Source organism: Parasteatoda tepidariorum, chromosome 6, assembly GCF_982258835.1.
Source record: "Parasteatoda tepidariorum strain Cologne lab strain chromosome 6, Ptep-v5.0, whole genome shotgun sequence".
Lineage (NCBI taxonomy): Eukaryota > Metazoa > Arthropoda > Arachnida > Araneae > Theridiidae > Parasteatoda > Parasteatoda tepidariorum.
The window spans coordinates 17145138-17163125 of record NC_141760.1 but is presented as its reverse complement, the minus strand read 5'-3'; the positions used below and the strand labels follow the sequence as shown (position 1 = coordinate 17163125).

Below are 17988 nucleotides of genomic sequence, written 5' to 3'. Positions count from 1 at the left end.
ATCACCCTGAATAATTTTTGATCTTATGAGCTTCACGTTCTAAGACTCCATATTAATGGTTCGAGGGGGGTGACCGAAAATATGCTAATTAATTAATGCAGAGGATATTTTAAGTTACGAAATCAGACACAAAAACGTACTTTCTCTGAACAAACTTGCTTTTTTTTTTTCTCGGCGGATTCGGATTTCTGATCCCCATAGTTTGGTCCCCCTAATGTTAATTTTAATTTTTGCGCATTTCGTTATATCTCGAGAACTATAAGCAACTTGAAAATTTTTGTTCACACAATTATAAAATTAGCTTATCCATGCAGAAAATAAATTTTAGTAAATATTTCCTATTCATAATTATTTTATTTAAAAACAATCGTAAAGCTTTTTACACGATTTTAAAGTATCTACTTTTAAATGGCAAAATGTGAGCGAAATTGGTTGAATAGAAATCATATTTCAAATTGAAAATCGAATTTTAAATTAAGACTTTTTTTTAAATTCAATTTTTCAGGAAATATTCATCCGATTTCGCTCACATTTTGTATTTTCCCATGCAAAATTAGATACTATAAAATTAAGTAAAAATTTATGTACCTTACAAATCAAAAGTTTTCCGACTATTACTTAACAGAATAATAAATATTTACTAAAACTTTTTTGTTATTGTATGGACTTATCTTTGGATAAACAAATTTTATAATTGTGTGCAAAGATTTTTCAAGTCACTTAAGCATTTCCTGAGGTATAGCAAGATACAAAAAAAAAAAAAAAAAAAAAGCATTAGGGGTCCAAATTTTTGGATCCATCTCCTGACCAAACTATGAAGACATTATTTCTCAGATTACTGTTACTCCCTATATTTTGGGAGAAAAATTCGAATCCGTCGAAAAAAAGGTATGTTTATTCAGAGAAAGTACGTTTTTGTGTCTGATTTCGTAACTTAAAATATCGTCTACACTAATTAATTAGCATGTTTGAGGTCACCTCCTTGAACCATTAAGATTGAATCCTAGAACGTGAAGATAATTATATTAGTTACACATTACATGATTACATCAAAAGTTACCTAGAAAAGCCCGTTTTTCTTATTTTTTAAAATTTTTTTAATGGCGCACTGTACAATTTTTCGTAGAATCAGAATGATTTTGTCGTAACATTTTCTTGTAGAATCATCAGAAGTGAGTTTTGAATTTCCACGGCTTCAATGTCTTATTTTTTTTTGCAGAAAGGGGGAATGTCTGCCTACACTTATTATTATTATTATTATTTTGAATCCGTGACGGGTACCAATGGTAACCTGGATGGTACAGTGCAGTAAGCAAAAGAAAAATGACCGCTATTTTTTTTCTTCTCTTTCCCTATTTAGTTAAGAATTCTCCGTACCATAAGTTCCCTGTTGGTTGATGTCTGCTCTGCTATTTAGAGAACCAACTTACACATTCATCGAAATTGAATTTGTTTAAATAAAACAAAAAAAAATAATTAAATTATAGATAATTTACACTGCATGTGATAGCTCTAGACGCGCGTGCAAATGTTTAGAAACTAACTGCTCACGCATGCGTGAATCGTATTGAGTGAGAATGCTCCTTCAAAGTTTATCGCTTTCGGGAGTTTTGATTTTACCCATTATGTTAAGGAGTTGATTATGTCATCTCGTGAAATTCCATTTTATTTCGGTCCCCGATTGTAAGATATGGCTCCCAGTAGATCACCGAAGTCAAGCATCACTAGTTACGATCAGTGAGAAAGTGGATAGCCATTTTTGATCAACCTGCGATAGACCGAGGGTATGCGGTATCGATCCTCTTTAAATTGTTCTACTGTAAAGTGCTCGACTTGGCACGTTGATACTCGGGCTACCGAAGCGGGAGTGTGCCTTTCACCCCTCTTTGCAGGGGATCAAAATTGTGATAGAATGTTTATAGTCTAGTCTAATGTTCTAGTCCATCGCCAATAGCCCATTGTACATAGCGTAATTTATTTACTTTATACGTAAATAAAGTACTACTATCTTTTTATAATGATAACTGTACTATAGGTTTCACAGCAAGGCAGAAATAAACAAAAACAAACCCAAATATTAACTATTGCTTAAGGAAATTAAATATAATATTGCAAAAGAATTTTATGGAAGTAATTATGTTCTGTAATTCTGAAAATTGGTGTACTTTATTGTGACCAAAGAAAAAATAACTTTTATGTACTCCACTTTTAACGCTTTTAAGATTTGTTACGCTTTACAAATTTAAGCGAAGATGCAAATCTTCTATTATTTGCATCTAGCGTTAGGTTGACTAAAATTTAGTTTTTATGGCAATTTCATCTATTTTGTATAATACTCGTTATCTACATTCAATCTGAACTGACATAATTGTTTTTTTTTCTGTTATGTAATTTCCAGATATGCAAAAAATTAAATAAAACCAGCTTAGTTTGAAAGTCGCGCTAAATTTTGTTGTTTCTTTATTTTATTCTTGCATAAACAAAACAAAACCTTGAAAATCCTGCTTCTGCGCAGAGTTTCGTCAATGTTTGGGTAGTTAAGTTTCGTAAACATACAAAATGGCGTCAGCTGATCGATGAGTTGAAGTTTATAAGGAATCCTGGAGGTCGATGAGCATTAATGAAATTATAAAACATTGCTTATTACTATTTCTCAGCATTTTTACAAGTTAAAAGACGAATTATAGATATAATTTTTCATAATTCGAGTATTCACCTGATCAAAAAGTTCAATGTCTTCTCCTTTGTGTTTCACATTTGCTGTTATTCATAGTTACTAAGGAACAGCAGCTATGATAATTCGAACAGTGGTTTTGAAATTTTCGTATCTTAAATTGAATTCGGGAAGATCCCTGTCTGACTAAATGTAATTAAAAGGAAGTGTGCTTGGTATGTTTTGGATATTTTTTAATAATACGTAATTAATATAAAAACAATAGAGACATATTATCTAACAAAGCTTAATGTAATGCAAAAACACTAAAGTTTTTGTTTAACTTTTCTAAAGATTAAGGGCCAATATTTGTTTATGTGTTTTTATTAAATATACTGCAGCTGGGAAACACTGAAGAATACAAGGACGAAATCTAATATGAAGTAAAATAAATACTTAAAAATCGGAAATTATACTATATAATGTTTAAAAGCCAACATTCTAAAAATACGTTTTAAGATTCCCATTTAACTTTTTTTAAGATATTCTATGAAGTATTTTTTATTTACTATTACCTACTCAGTTTGTTTTTTTATATTGATCTTAAGCATTAACTTATTAAAGCATTCTGTCATTAAAAGTTAAAAATTTAAATAACTGCTTGTGAGTTTTAAATGTAAACAATAACTGTTTTTAATGTTATTGTAGTGAAATTTTTTGGTTACAAAGTGACCATGATATAGAATATTATTCAAATTTATATCCATAATTTTATTATTATTCTGTAAAATGATTTTCTTTTAAATTGTTTTAAATTTGAATATTAAAGAAGAGATAGTTTTAAACATTTGCTAATTTAGTTAAAATTTTAAGTTGCAGTTATTTTGTTTTATATTTGTTTGCTCATATTGTAAGTTGAGAAATTTATTTAAATTTTCTTTCATTACTCTGATGTTTTTACTTGCTGCAGAAAATGATGCATATTTTTGTAAAATTTTTTGATATTGCATTTTTTATATTATGAAATGTTTATATTTACATAATTTGAAAAATATGTCTTAGGATTGTTTTATTATTCAGGATCTCTTACATGCAAGAGTTTTATTTCGAAATGCCCTTCATATTTTTTTATTAAAATGATATAACTCTTTTATAAGTTGATTTTTTATATTTATTTTTATTTTCTATAGTTAAACAAAATAATTGATAAATTGCAATTTGACGCCTTTTTATTCATAAATATTTAACATTTTCTACAACAAAAATTGATTTTTTACAGTAATTGTCGAAACAGGAAACAGAAAGAGAGTTTGCCTAATGTCAAAATAATTGAAGAACATGATTGATCACTTGTAATTTTATATGTATGTTTATTTATAAATACTTCATTTTTAAAATACCTAATAATTCTCTTTACCCCAAAATTTTAGGTTTTTGACAATTGTTAAAAACTGTGTCAAAATGGGTATTTTGACATGATGGTCATGACCGTGTTTTGACATGACCGTTGTTAAAACCAGATAAGACCATCAATTTTCAAAAACTTGCTAATCCTGCTAAAGACACTAGTCACCTACTCTTCACTATTTTACATTACTTAATAAAAAATATGAATAATTTTTAGAATGTTAACAGATGTAGTAGGAAAAAGCTTCTGACGACCGGAACTATAAAAGAATGTCTTAACATAAAAAGTAATCAAAGCATATTTTAGTAATATTAAATCAAAGTATAGTTTCTAGAAACAATGGTATTGTAAAGGCAAAGTGTGTGACTTAGTTATCCTTATTAATCTAAATAGATGAAAAATGTTGTTTGATTTCAAATTATTTCCACGTGCTGCTGTATTGACTGCATTTTCAACGATGCAACTTATTCTGCAGCCTTAAATATTTGTTCATTATTGCAAATGACATTTTATGTGACTCACTTTTAGCAGGTGATTGATAATGCTTAGAGTGTAATTTTTCATGTTAGTCTCTTTTATTTATTGTATAATTGTTTTTTAGGTTATTTAATTTATAAAAGTAATTTACCTCAACTGTCAAGATGTTGTACGTTTTCATTGTAAGCTCTGGAAGAATGATGCAGTTTGAGATGAGTCTTGCAGTAAAAAAGTAAAAATTTTGTTTTTTTCTTCATATTCTTATAATTTTACATTTTATGTTTGTTCAACGGAAGGATATGATAATTCTCCAAGAAAGTATCTGCAGAAATTTCCCAGAAATGTTAATTAAAATCCAGTGGAGCCTCCAGGAAAGATCACTTCTCTGTAGCGACTTTCTCTACTTATGGCCACTTTTGGGGGTCACAGAATTTTTTCCATAGACTTTGTGATGAAATAAACCTTGAGGACACACCATTAAAACCTTCAACCGACAGGGAAAGCCTTTGCACCAAATGCGTAGAGGTCAAATAAGGAAACATGAAAAAAAATATTAAAAACACAAAAAAAAGTAGAATAAAATGTATTCAAAATATTTGTGTGAGGTTCTTATTTAGAGAGCTCTTTTTGACGATGTTTGAATGGGATCTACAACCTCATGTCGCAGTCAGAGTGCATTAAAGACGATGTTATCAATGATTTATTTTTAGAGTTCAAAGTTAAATTGGAGAAAAAAAGTTATTTTAGAAAAAACTAAGCACCTTAAACAAACAAACCTTTTCTCATTTTTTGAAGCTAATTAATTTTATCATATGAAATTAAATGCAAACTGAAACAAAAAACATAATTGTTCATTTATTTAAAATAGTTCTTTTTTATTCAGAATTGGTAAATTTGTTTTTACATCAAAATTATATCAGTAGGGATCATTTTCATTGACGCTAAATTTTATTCATCCATCCAGTTTTCATGACGTCAATACGAGGCTTTTCCGCTCCAAGGAAATGACACTGACTGAAATTAAAATCGTTTGCGAGAAATCATGTATCTTTGATAAAATTTTGAAGTTAATGGAGGTAACCCCAAAGGATGACCAACCTCTATTGATGACCATTTTAGTGTGGAACAGAGAGTGGTCGTTCATTAGAGGTTTTACTGCATTAAAAAAAATTGAATATTTTTTCCTTTTGTGTTTTGCAAAAAATTAATTTTACGTGTGCGCGCCAGAAATTTTTACACACTAATTCAATAATTTATTTAAATTACTGAAATGAACAATTCTGAGAAGAAAAAAATAATGATATCACATTTCTTTAAAAGAAAATAAAAAATAAAAGAAATTATAATTAACTTAAAAAAACATTCACATTTCTTTCAATTGATCAAATTTTTTAAACTTTGAAATCAGATTATGTTCTTTAGATTATAATTAGTTAAATTTCCTAAATATAATTAAAGCTAATAAAAATATAATAAAACTAGTTTGAAAATTTATTACTTAATAAAAAAATTGGCTTATAGTGTTGCATAAACTTTTGCAGTTTAATAAAAAGGAAATAAAAATCTATCAATAATTCCAGAAAATAGCCTGCGATAAACAAATCAGGGATTTATTTTCTTAAATCTTTTTTAATTTTTAAAATGACAAAATAAATTTTGTTGTTTTATATGATATATCGGATGAGCATAACTTAATATTTTTTTCTCGATAAATCTAATTTTGATTAGGTAGTTCAAAAAAAAACAAAAAAAAAAAAAAAAAATATCAGTTTGATATTCTTCAGTTTTTAAGGAATTTTAATATTTAGAACAATTTAATTTTATGCAAATACATTACTAAGTCGACTAAAGAATTGTGTCTAAAGCATTGGAGCTTATATTATAAATATCATAATTGCTGTCAACATGTCTAAATCCTTAGGCATGTGACCTTTCATGGGCCAACCTGCTGTACAAGTGGCTCTTTATTCAGGAAGGTTGTGCACCCTTACTTATAAATACAAATTTTATTTCATCATTTTGTATATTTTTTTATATTTTTAAATTTTATTAGTAGGGTTCACACCAGCAATGAAAATGTAGAGGTTCAATAAGACCACCTTATTCAACCCAAGGTGGTCCAAAAAATTAATATGGTTAAGAAACTTCAGGAAAATCAACTTTAGAATTACGTAATTCATGTTATGGTACACATCAAAACTTATTAATTGCCATCTGTAACACCTTAAAACTAATTTTGTTCCTTAGCCTATAATGATTGAAGATTAGTAGTTATTAAAATTAAAGTTAAAGCTAAAATAATATCAGTAAATAGGTTTAACATAAAGATTAAAATGCTGAAACCAAATATATAAATAAATGAAAAAAACAAACAAACTATTAATTATCTAAAAATAATAAAATTTTCAATAAAGTCAATTCTAATAGAACAAAAAATATTATTTTATTGATGGAAAATTTTACCGTCAGTGCAATGTGGAACATAGCATGACATGTAAAATTTTATTTAAACATTTAAATTTAAAATTTATTGTACCAGACATTTTCTGTTATTTCATTTGAATAGTACACACTTGAATTCCATTTCACTCATAGAACAATGAAATTAGTTTAACAAATTTTTTTAAATGTATTGAATTCAATGCAAGAAACTAATTTTCTTTACTATTTTGTAAATTTTAAACATATTTCCAGACGAAAAATTTGTCATGCGTATGATTTTAGCTTCATTTGTAGAAAATTTTTCGACAATAGTCGCCATGTTACCCTACTGGCGTGAGCCTTACTTATTAGCATTAGCATATTTTTATTAAAAAAAAGAATGTTGTCTCTCTTTGTTTATTGTAACTTAGTTATTTGAAGCAAGACTAACATTTTCAGAGTACTTGAGTTAAAAAATGAGATAGCAAGACGTGCAAAAATTCCTCAAGAAAAACAAGTTCTACTGTGCAGTGGAGGGGAAGAACTAATGCCGGATAATATTGTCGGACATTATAAAGGTGCTGGGACTGACACCAATCCCATATTCTTATTCAGCAAGTGTGTGACTGAAATGGAACCATATTCATCCCATTTAAATACATCTGCTGGTAATTAACATTCTTTGAATACTTATTTTCAATATCTATATTTTTTAATAATAAGTCAATTTATTTTTATAGGTTATGTCTTATTTCTATCTTTTCTATTGTTAAATAAAATAGGATGTTATAGGATGTTTAGGTTATAAATAAGCCTGTTTACAAGTAAAGAAACTAATATAGTTACTATTCCCCCCCCCGTAAGTTCTAGCGTATTGCTCTTTTTTGAAAAAAAAAATTTTGTGAGTTGTGCGATACAAAAAATATTGCTTTGTAATGATTGATGGCAACTATTTTTATGTTTGTTTAATTAAGAAACAAGGTACAAATGCAACTAATTTCTTGAATGTGATTATTGCAAATCTTAAGCAAGTTCATCAGCGTAACACATTTTGTGCTATAACTCTAGATGTACAGTGCACAAAGTTAAAAGGGACCATCCTGAATAACTTTTGATCCAATAATCTTATTTTCAGGTTTTAGGACTCAATTTTAAAGGTTTGAGGGGGTGATTTCAAGTATGCTAATTAATTAGTGGAAACAGTATTTTACGTTATGAAATCAGACACAAAGCGTACTTTCACTGAATAAAAATATCTTTTTTTCAACGGATTTAAATTTCTAACTCTCAAAATAGGGGGGGGGGTAGCCGCAATCTCTGAAATAGTTTGGTTAGAAGAGTGGTCCTAAATTTGGATCCCTTAATGTAAATTTAAGTTTTTGTGTATTTCGCCATATCTTGCGAACTTTTTTGGTGAATTTAAACATTTTTGCACAAAATTATGAAATTTGTTTATCCAAAGGTAATTCCATGCAAAATATAACTGTTAGTAAATATTTGTTATTTGTTTATTATTATTTATTATTTTATTTAATAATGGTCTAAAAAATGTGTAGTATGCAAAGTATGCAATTTTTTACATAATTTTAAGGTCTGTAATTTTACTTGACAAAATACAAAATTTGAGTGAACTTGGTTGAATAGTTTTTGAGGAATTGAATTTTAAAGAAGCCCCAGTTTTATAATTCAATTTCTTAGGAACTATTCAAATGTTATTTATTATATTTGGAATTACTTGAAGCATAATTTATCAGCAATTATGTTGAACTGGACAATGATATTTGAAAAAAGTTCCTTTTTATCAGTAATTAAATTAATTGTTAATCATGTATAATTTTTAGTTAATAATATAATTAGTTTTTATGATAAAGCCTCTGAAAATATTTTCCATTTTTGAAAATCTCATTAGCTAATTTTATTTTGTAAACTTATAAAGCATTTTTAAATAATTATTATTATCTTTTATTTCAATATTTAGAGTCGAGCATAGAAAGTGATGTGAATGATTGTGCAAATATGCAGCCCACTATTGCAACTGCTACAGTTAGTATAGCATTAGCGCAGGTAATGATAATTTTAAATTGTCAGTTATAAATTAGGTAATAAACTTACAACGAAAAGATATGGTTATTGTCTTAAAGTTAAATGAATGTGGGACCTTTGTCGGAAACTCAGGCTTTTTGCCTTATATTGGACAATATCCGACTTTTTTTTATCTGTGTACTGTAAAACACAAGTATATTTAGTATAAATTACCTATTAAATTATAATGTAAAAAGTAAAATTCAACATAAGGAACATAATTTGTTAGTTGCAAAAAAGTTTTCACTGTTCACTTTATTTTAGTAACTAATGGAAAAAATATTTTTGTCCCAAAATAATTTGATTTAAATTAATATAATTTATCATTGTACTTTTTTTAGATATCTACTAATGTATCTGGTTTTGGAAAGTGAATCAGTATTTCTAAACCTCAGTGTAATTTTGTATTTAGAAATTAATGTAAAAAGTTCCTTTGGATAAATTTTTTTTTTCTTGGTTATCCAATATTTAAATTTTTTTTTATACATTCACTTCTGAAATCAGTGTTATTTGTTAACTTATTTAATACTCTATTTTGGATGTAGAATACGACTACAACAATTTTTTGTTGTTGGTTGCATTGATCAATAATCAGTGGTTATAATACAATAAATTGTTATATAATATTTTTTTTTTTTTTTTTTTTGTAAAAATAAAATGTTTCATAGTTTAAGAAATTTAACACTTAGGAAGTTAAAATAATAAAATGTTTAGTTGCATTAAAATTTTTACAAAAATCATAAATCTTTGTATGACTTTTTGGTTTGAACTATCAAGGCAAATTTTTTTTAAATATCTTATAAATTTGGAGATAATAAATATGGCTAAGTAGAATGATAAAATTTTGTAAGTTTGTTAACTTTTCACTTTAAGAAAGAAAAAAAACTTGTAAAAATAAATAGAAAATTAGTTTGAAATCAGAAGGCATCAATTTAATGATATATTTGAAACTTAAGCCAATTTGGTTTTCATTGTTTTAAGTTATTTTATTAAAAATATCTGAAAATGCTTTACACCTACATTTCTCCTGATTTATATTTGATATTGTTCTCATTTTTATTAATAAAAATCAAATTTGTGTAAAATAGTTTTGATAAAGAAGGTTAAAATAATGAGTATAATAAAGTTCAGCTTTTTTTTAAAACTTATTTTCAAATACTTCTTCTCATTTTTGTAAAAATAAGTATGTGATTCTAAAACATAATTTTATACTGAAATATTAGTAACATTTTTTTTAAATTTCTTTCGAAACATATTTTTAAAATGCTGTGCTCCAGTCACATATTTAGATCCAATATTATATCAGTTTTTATGAATTGTACATGGCTATACATTGTACATGGCTATTAATAATGGCTATAATGTGAAGTATATATAACAACAAAACAATTACATTAAATAACACAAAACAATTTTATTTAATTAGATTTTTGTCTTAAAGAATTTTTTTATTGATAAGAAATTTTTTGTTTACAATTCTTTAGTAGCTTAAAATGTCTGTTTCTAAGTATACCTGATAATTATAGTCCCTCAGTATCTGTATCAACCGTAGCAACAATTTTACCTTGGCCTAAGTTGGGCACAAAATTGACTCAACATGGGCCCTATAAGAACATGCTCCGAGGGACCAATATTGGGATGTCTAGAATTTTTTTTTTTAACATTGGTCCCATAGCAGCGATGGCTCAGGGGATTGAGTGTTCGTCTTCCAATTAGGCGAACCGGGTTCGAATCCCTGTCGATACAAATTCCGCATCCGGCTTGTACGGACCACAGTGCTGACGTGAAATATCCTCAGTGGTAGACGTATCATGGGTTAGAGCCCCTTTGCCGTCAGCCTTACTGTGGTAGGTTCTCGTGGTCTTCCTCTCCATGCAATGCAATTGTGGGTTAGCTCCATCAAAAAGTCCTCAGGGAAGGCAAATTTCTCCCAATACTCGATCCAGGAGTTCCCTTGTCTTCTGGATTGGGTTCAAAATTATAGGACTACGGAGTTGTACATTAGTAGTCGTAAACCCATACAATTGGGTGAAATGACGGTTATAAAATTATAAAAAATTATAAAACATTAGTCCTAGAATGGTCTATATAGAACTTATATTGGCTAAATAATGGATATAAAATATGGGGTGAATCTGACAATTTTATATAGGACAGATATTGGTAAAGTGGCTGTAAAATATCGGGTGTATTGGAAAATTCGATATAGAGCCAATATCGGAAAAATAACAGCCCTTTGAACCTTTATTGAGCCAAGATTCATGAATATTGACCCAATGAGGGCCCAAGTTATTTTGCTGCTAAAGAATTTGCATCTTTAAAACTAAAAAAAGAAATTGTATTAATCTGCTTTCATTAGAAAATTGTATTAATTCTACTTTCATGTATTAATCTACTTTCATTATAAAGTGTCTTCTGTTAGGAATGAGGCTTATGATATAAGATTTTTTATTTTATTTCGCTAATCTCATCAAAGTTCAGTTTTTATGTGAATGGCATATTTTGGTTTAAGCTAAGGAGAGAAAGATGAGTGAGGAGAATTGATTTAGTAATAAAAATTGTATGATTCACTCACGAAACAAATTCATTAATTATAGCGTTTTGCTGAATCGGCTAGTAAAGGAAGAGAAGAATGCGAGGAATTAGTTCACAGTCAGCATCTTCAACAACAAGGCTGGGCAGCAGTCATAGCAAACTTAGAAGACGTTAAAGAGTATGATCTTTTTATTTTTAAAAATCTTCTTACCTCAAAATTTGTTGAATGATATTACTTGAAATTATTGAAATAGTTAAGAAATCTATAATTACGTAACTGTATGTATTTAAACTTGAAGTTATTTGGGATGTTTCCTATTTAGCAATAATCAGTATCATTTATTAAGCTAATAATTTTGCATAGCCATTTTGCATTGCCATTCCACACAGTTATTTTTTATTTTTATATAAATACTAAATAATTTATAAAACACTGCATTCAATCGACAATGAAACTCAGTGGCGCGGCAGCCCAAAGAGGACCATGACCTACTGTGTCCATCTAACACCTCCTAGAAACAAGCAGGTCTCAGCACGGGTTGCCATAAATATCCTTTAGTAGTCCAAACGTAATGACATATTTTGTATTTCCAACCACTGTAGTACCCCGAACGTAATGACATCTTTCTTATTTTTCATCTGCTGCGCAGTTAACTTCGTGACATCGGACTACTAAATTGATCCGTGCTGAGGCCTTCCTTCTTCTAGGAGGTGTTGGTCCATCTCAGTTTTCTTGACCTTGGGCTTTAGAGTGCAAGACCAGATGTTCTGATTAGGTGGTCAGCCAAACGCGGAACCCCTAGTGTTTAGTTCCCAAGCTTGCTTGGTTCTCATTTTATCAACCCACTGAGGACCCGAGGATTGAACCATGGACCTGTGACACAAAAGCACAAAGCGCTACCACTTAGCCACTGGGCGTCAATGCATTCAATCATTTTACACTAAAGTGGATTCCAAGCCACTAAATAAGATAAGATTAGAGATACTGCAATTCAATCAGAATACTTACAACAAATATTCATCCATAAAATTTTTATTTATTGCTATTAAAACCAACAATAGCAGCACAAACGGTAATTTGTTCTGATTTTATATTTTTACGCTTTTGATTTAATTTTCATTTAACAGTTAAGCCTCTTATTTCATGACAATGAATTGGAAAATTTCTCCCATACAATATCCATCATAAGTCTTTAAAAAAAAACCTTTATTAAAGTTATTGCTCCAAATAATTATAAAACTCTCTCCAATAACTGTTTCTTGAGGTGCTTCTGAACAGGTCATAATTGAGAAGTCTTCCTTGCGGCGTACCAGGACATTGCCGGGCATGTATTCCTATCCAATTTTAATCTTCATTATGTGTATATTAACTCCCCTAGAAGTTTGGCGCAATATCTACACAACCTCTTGTTTATGTACCGTTTTTATGTATAGAATTTTTTTAAACTTGTACATTTTGTCAAAAAATAGGCTAAAAATGTCATTAAAAAAAAGCATAGCTTTAGAAGCAAAGCTAATTTCAAATCTGAAATCCCTATACTCGAATTAGGCAAAATCAAATAATTGTATAAATACAATAAAAAGTAGTAATTTATATAACATAGTTTATAAGGGAATATTTAAACTATTAAGTTCTGATTTAAGATTCTGAGGTCAACAACTTTGATGGTTTCAAGTATTTAATTTCACCTACCAGTTGAGTTCATAATAGTGGTGTTCAGTAGTCTACATAAAAAGAACAAAGGAATTATTTTTAAAGTTAATGAGGGTTGTGTTGGATAAGGTTCTTGAAATTAGTTAAATTGGCTTTGATTAATTTTATTTCAATGTATTAAAAATGATTTTATTCTTACAAAAAGTGTTTTTTACTTTTGATTTTATTTTCAGAATATTAGAGAAGCGGAAAGAAAAATTTGAAATTCTGTATCAGAATTATATGACTAATCGGTCCTCTTTTTTGGAAACAATTTATATGTAAGTATTTCTTTTCAAATTTTATGCATTGATTATTAGTAAATTCTCACCAGCTAGTTGTTGAATTAATATTATAAAAGGTTCTTTTAAGAATATCTTACTTTCCATACATATTATTTAACTTATCAGGAGTCTGTCCAGACCGAATTTACTACCGTTTAGCGGCACCTTTACAAATTCAACTTTAGGAAAAATGGTAGTTTCACAAATTTAATTTTAGGAAAAACGGTAGTTCCACAAAATACTTTTTCTTAAAATTTTACTTTTGTTTTCCTTAAGAAATGATAAATCTATATTCTTGCCATATTTTTGTGTTAGATTTTTAAATATAATTTTTAATTTTTCTCAAATTATGTCTAAATTTTCACAAAATCCTCTCAGAAAAACCTAGACAGACTCCTGCTTATAAATTTGTTTTTATTATAGTTCAATTTAGTTATGGTTTATCGAATAAAATAATTTTTGGTTTTTATGGATAGTAGGAAGTTTCTTGTAAAATGATACAAAAATGCATTATTTAATTTTTATTTGAGGGGGGAGGTTATTTAATGAGAAATATTATGCATTTGTAGTTTTTTATTTTTATTAGGTAGTTTTGTAACATTTAAAAATGCAAATTTGAGGTAGGGGAGAAAAATCTTATTAAATATCAGCTTTAAAGTTAAACCATTTGCTTGAGACACTTATACTAAAGCCTGTTATTCTGGTGTACCTTTCATAAACAAGAAGTTAATGGAATTTCAGAACTGCTGAAGCATTAAAAATTTTTGAATTTTCCTGAAATATATAAACTATAAATTATCATATTTCGTAATTGCTCAGAAAATTAGTTATAAATATCACTTACTATTATTTAAAACTTTATTAGAATAAGACAATTGTCTAATTTTTCATAATTCAGTCGGACCTCTATTTAACGAAGTCGCTAAATCCCGATAATAACCCTTAAACAACACAAAACAGGTTTTAAATTCATAAACACTAAACACAATTAAAGTAGCAATTGATACACATTTATCTTGTGAACTAGTATTTACAATTTATTTTATAAATCTCAACCGTAAAAGAAATCTGCATGGAAAGCAAGAATAGAGCGAAGCATGATCCAGTGCTACACTATCATGCTACATACATTTTCATCTTAAAAAAGCTAAATCTATGTATAAGATGATAGCCGCATTTATTATAAAAGTAATTTTAAACATACATTACCACATGCGTTCTTAAGTTTAATTGCTACGGATAAAATGCGTTAATTTTGTCTGAGTTTTTCGTTTGATATGCAAACAAGAAAAGAACGGGATTTTACCGCTTCCTCTAAAAATTAAGTGGCTTTGAAAGTCAATTCAATGTCATTTCCCCCATAAAATCGTTACCAAGTTTGAAATGTTCTGAAATATTTTGAGAAATAGGGAAAGTGGATCTCAGAGAAAAGTTCATTAAATAGAAAATTCACTTTGCCATCTGGAAGTAATTTTGTGAAGAAATTTCCAAAATCTTCTTGGTTCCTTGAAAAAAATAGCAAAATAGAGAAACTTGCAAAATGGAAGTTCGCTAAATAAAAGTCCGACTGTATATTCATTCACATTACACCTTTTTCATGAATTGATTACAAAATATGCTTGACAAATTATAAGCCTTATAAATATTGCTGACATTTAGTTTTAGTTTTGATATAAAATCTGCTAAAAGATGTTACTTTATTAATTATTTTATTTTTATTTGTATACTATTGTTGTTATTATTTTGAAATTATAATTTTATTTTCTAGGTTCCCTTCTAATATTGAATTACTTGCTAAAATTCCTTTGATTTCTAAATTAATTATTGATAATACAGATGAAGATTTAATTACAAACCATACCTTGCTATCATGGTTTGTTACTGAGGTATTCTAATTTTTAAAATTATTCGATGCTGATAGCTTAAAGTTTTGATGTTTATTTTCTATGATTTTTAACATCTTTGTAAAATTTTTGCAGCCTAGAGAGGTTTTAGAAGCTTTAGTTGACAAATGTCATCATTTACTTGAAGAGGTATGCATTTATGTATTTTAAACTTTATTTTTATTGGATCAGTATTCATTAGTTGAAAATAATAATAAATAAATAAATGAGATATTAATAATGGCGCATATTCATTAACTAATCTTGATAATGTTATTAAAATTCTTATAATTTAAATTATTCAGTATTTAAAATTGTTGTAAAATTTAATTACTTTATTTAAAATATGTTTTTATTAAAAACTAGAATACTTGATTCTTTATTATTTCTCAAAGCATTCAAAATTCTAAAACTTTTGTTAAGTCTCTCCCTAAACATTTTTAATTTTAACTCATATTATCAGTTGTAATATTTTGTGATATAATTCTAAATATAAATTCATTATTTCATTAATTGATACATGAGTGCAGTAATTTGCAGTTGAAACTAGATTTTAACAGTACTCTCATATTTTAAAAAAATATATATATAGGGTCTTACCAAACTACTGTGGCTTATAATGCATTATCAGTATTATTTAGGCTATCGAAGCCTGATACTATTTTTGGTTTATTTTTTGGTCAAACTTAGTTCAAAAAGTAACCAGTGTCAAACTTGGCTCAATAAGTAGCCAGTGTGCAGTTATATTTTAATGCTAATTTTGGTATTCATTTCATGAACGCTGGAGAATTAAAAGTCTGAGGACACAGTGGCCAACTACCCATGTCTGAAATCTAATCTGAGTTATCAGCTCTGTAATTATGCATGCTGACTACTATTCTTCCACTTTAGCAGTTACTGGAATAAAATTTATGAATTTTCAATAATGAAGGTTTGCTATAAAAAAGAATGTAGCTTAAATTTTACTACACACTGTAATATTTCCTGTTGTGAAGTACTAGAAATTTCCTTATTCTTGTATCAATAAAATATTTTAACCTTTTCCTGACTACACCATTTAATTGAAAGGGAATAATAAATAAATACTAATAATCAATCTTTACATTTTCAAAAACAGTGAAAATAGTGCTATATCTTTTTTGCAGTAAACTCTTAGTTTACAAGGAGTGAATAAAGAAGTATTTTTGCAAGGGTATTTATTTCGTGTAATTGTTTTCTCTGCATCATAACTGTCTTTCTGGAATCAAAAATTTGATATATTTTTTTCAATATCACATATTCTTAAATAGTATATTACTTTATTCTAATTCTGTATTTCATATAAAAGTTGTTAATGTTTATTAATTTTTTCTCCATTTAATTTCAGTACAATGAGCATACGATTATTGGTATTAATGAAGAGTTTGAACGAGTTTTAAAAAATGTAGATAATCCTGATATTAAAGAAATCAAGGGCATTGGTGAAAGATTAACTCGTCTTAATGCACAGATCCAAGATGCTAGGAAACTGGAGAAAGATCAAATAGATCTAGCTTTGGTTAGTATTTATTTTTGATGCATTATTACCCGTAAAAGATATTATTTTTAAATTGAACTGTTTAACTTTAGCAAATGTTTTGTTTTAGTTTACAGGTCATATTTATCAAATTTAAAACATGAAATATTTTAATGAGTAATATTTTAACTGTTGCCTCCCAGGGCCTGATCTTAAGCTTTGACAATTGCTTTAGTACTTCTCAAAAATGCTTTCATTAGTATTAAGGTAATATTCTCGTAATTCGTTATCATAGTTCTGACAAAAGTGCTTCAATATGAGCACTAAAATGGCCATTCCCTATATGTACCTGTTCATTTGTGTTTATATGTACCTTTAATACTTCACAGAAATGCATTCTTTCCCATCAAGGCAATTTTGTCTTCATTCTTTGTTCTGACAAAGGTACTTCGATATAAGTACTGAATTGAATGTTTTTTATATGTACCTGTTCATTTCGGTTTATTACATCTTCTACTACCCAAGTTAACACAATAATCGCAGAGTTCTCCCTAGGAATGAAAAAGGGCATGGTGCTTCTTCACAGAAAAGAGCACTTAGAGTTTTGAAAGAGCACTCATTTAACACCTTAAAAGTTAATCAAAATGTGTAATATCATGTAATAACTGAATTTGATTTTCAACAATTTTTAATTTACTTTTTTATACTATTTTACGTGTACTTTTCAAAAAGTAGTTTTCACTCATTATCTAAAGAAAGAGAAAAATTTGTAGTGTATAAATATGCTAAGAAATCTTTGTGCATGCATTTTTTTTTTAAAAAAGTTAAAAAAAAAAAATATGCATTTTGATTAACAGCTTAAAAGATTTTTTCCATAATTTATGCTAAAAAATTTTTCAAAATGAATGTTTAAAGGTGTATTTTTTAAACAAATGGTATTTATTTATAAAATAATTTTAAAATTTAAATTTACTTACAAATTTTATTAATATACCCCTTTAAAAAAATAAATTTTACGAAAATTTTACCAGCTGAGAATAATCCTAGCAAAGTAAAT

The 17988-nt window shown here is 27.8% G+C and overlaps 1 protein-coding gene across 2 annotated transcripts in view; it reads left to right on the top strand.

The window, feature by feature from the left end:
- The first annotated feature begins 2031 nt into the window (after window positions 1–2031).
- Atg17 (autophagy-related 17) overlaps window positions 2032–17988 on the top strand; it is a 56038-nt gene continuing 40081 nt past the window's right edge. Inside the window, exons 1-10 of one of the 2 annotated variants that reach the window (XM_043049131.3) lie at window positions 2037–2143; window positions 2303–2889; window positions 4663–4770; window positions 7419–7627; window positions 8938–9023; window positions 11639–11754; window positions 13464–13550; window positions 15322–15439; window positions 15533–15586; window positions 16803–16973. In XM_043049131.3, the coding sequence (XP_042905065.2) occupies window positions 4703–4770; window positions 7419–7627; window positions 8938–9023; window positions 11639–11754; window positions 13464–13550; window positions 15322–15439; window positions 15533–15586; window positions 16803–16973 (909 nt within the window). In that variant the 5' untranslated portion in view covers window positions 2037–2143; window positions 2303–2889; window positions 4663–4702. Of the gene's footprint in view, window positions 2144–2302; window positions 2890–4662; window positions 4771–7418; window positions 7628–8937; window positions 9024–11638; window positions 11755–13463; window positions 13551–15321; window positions 15440–15532; window positions 15587–16802; window positions 16974–17988 lie in introns of both variants that reach the window. The other variant, XM_043049133.3, reaches the window with a different exon arrangement.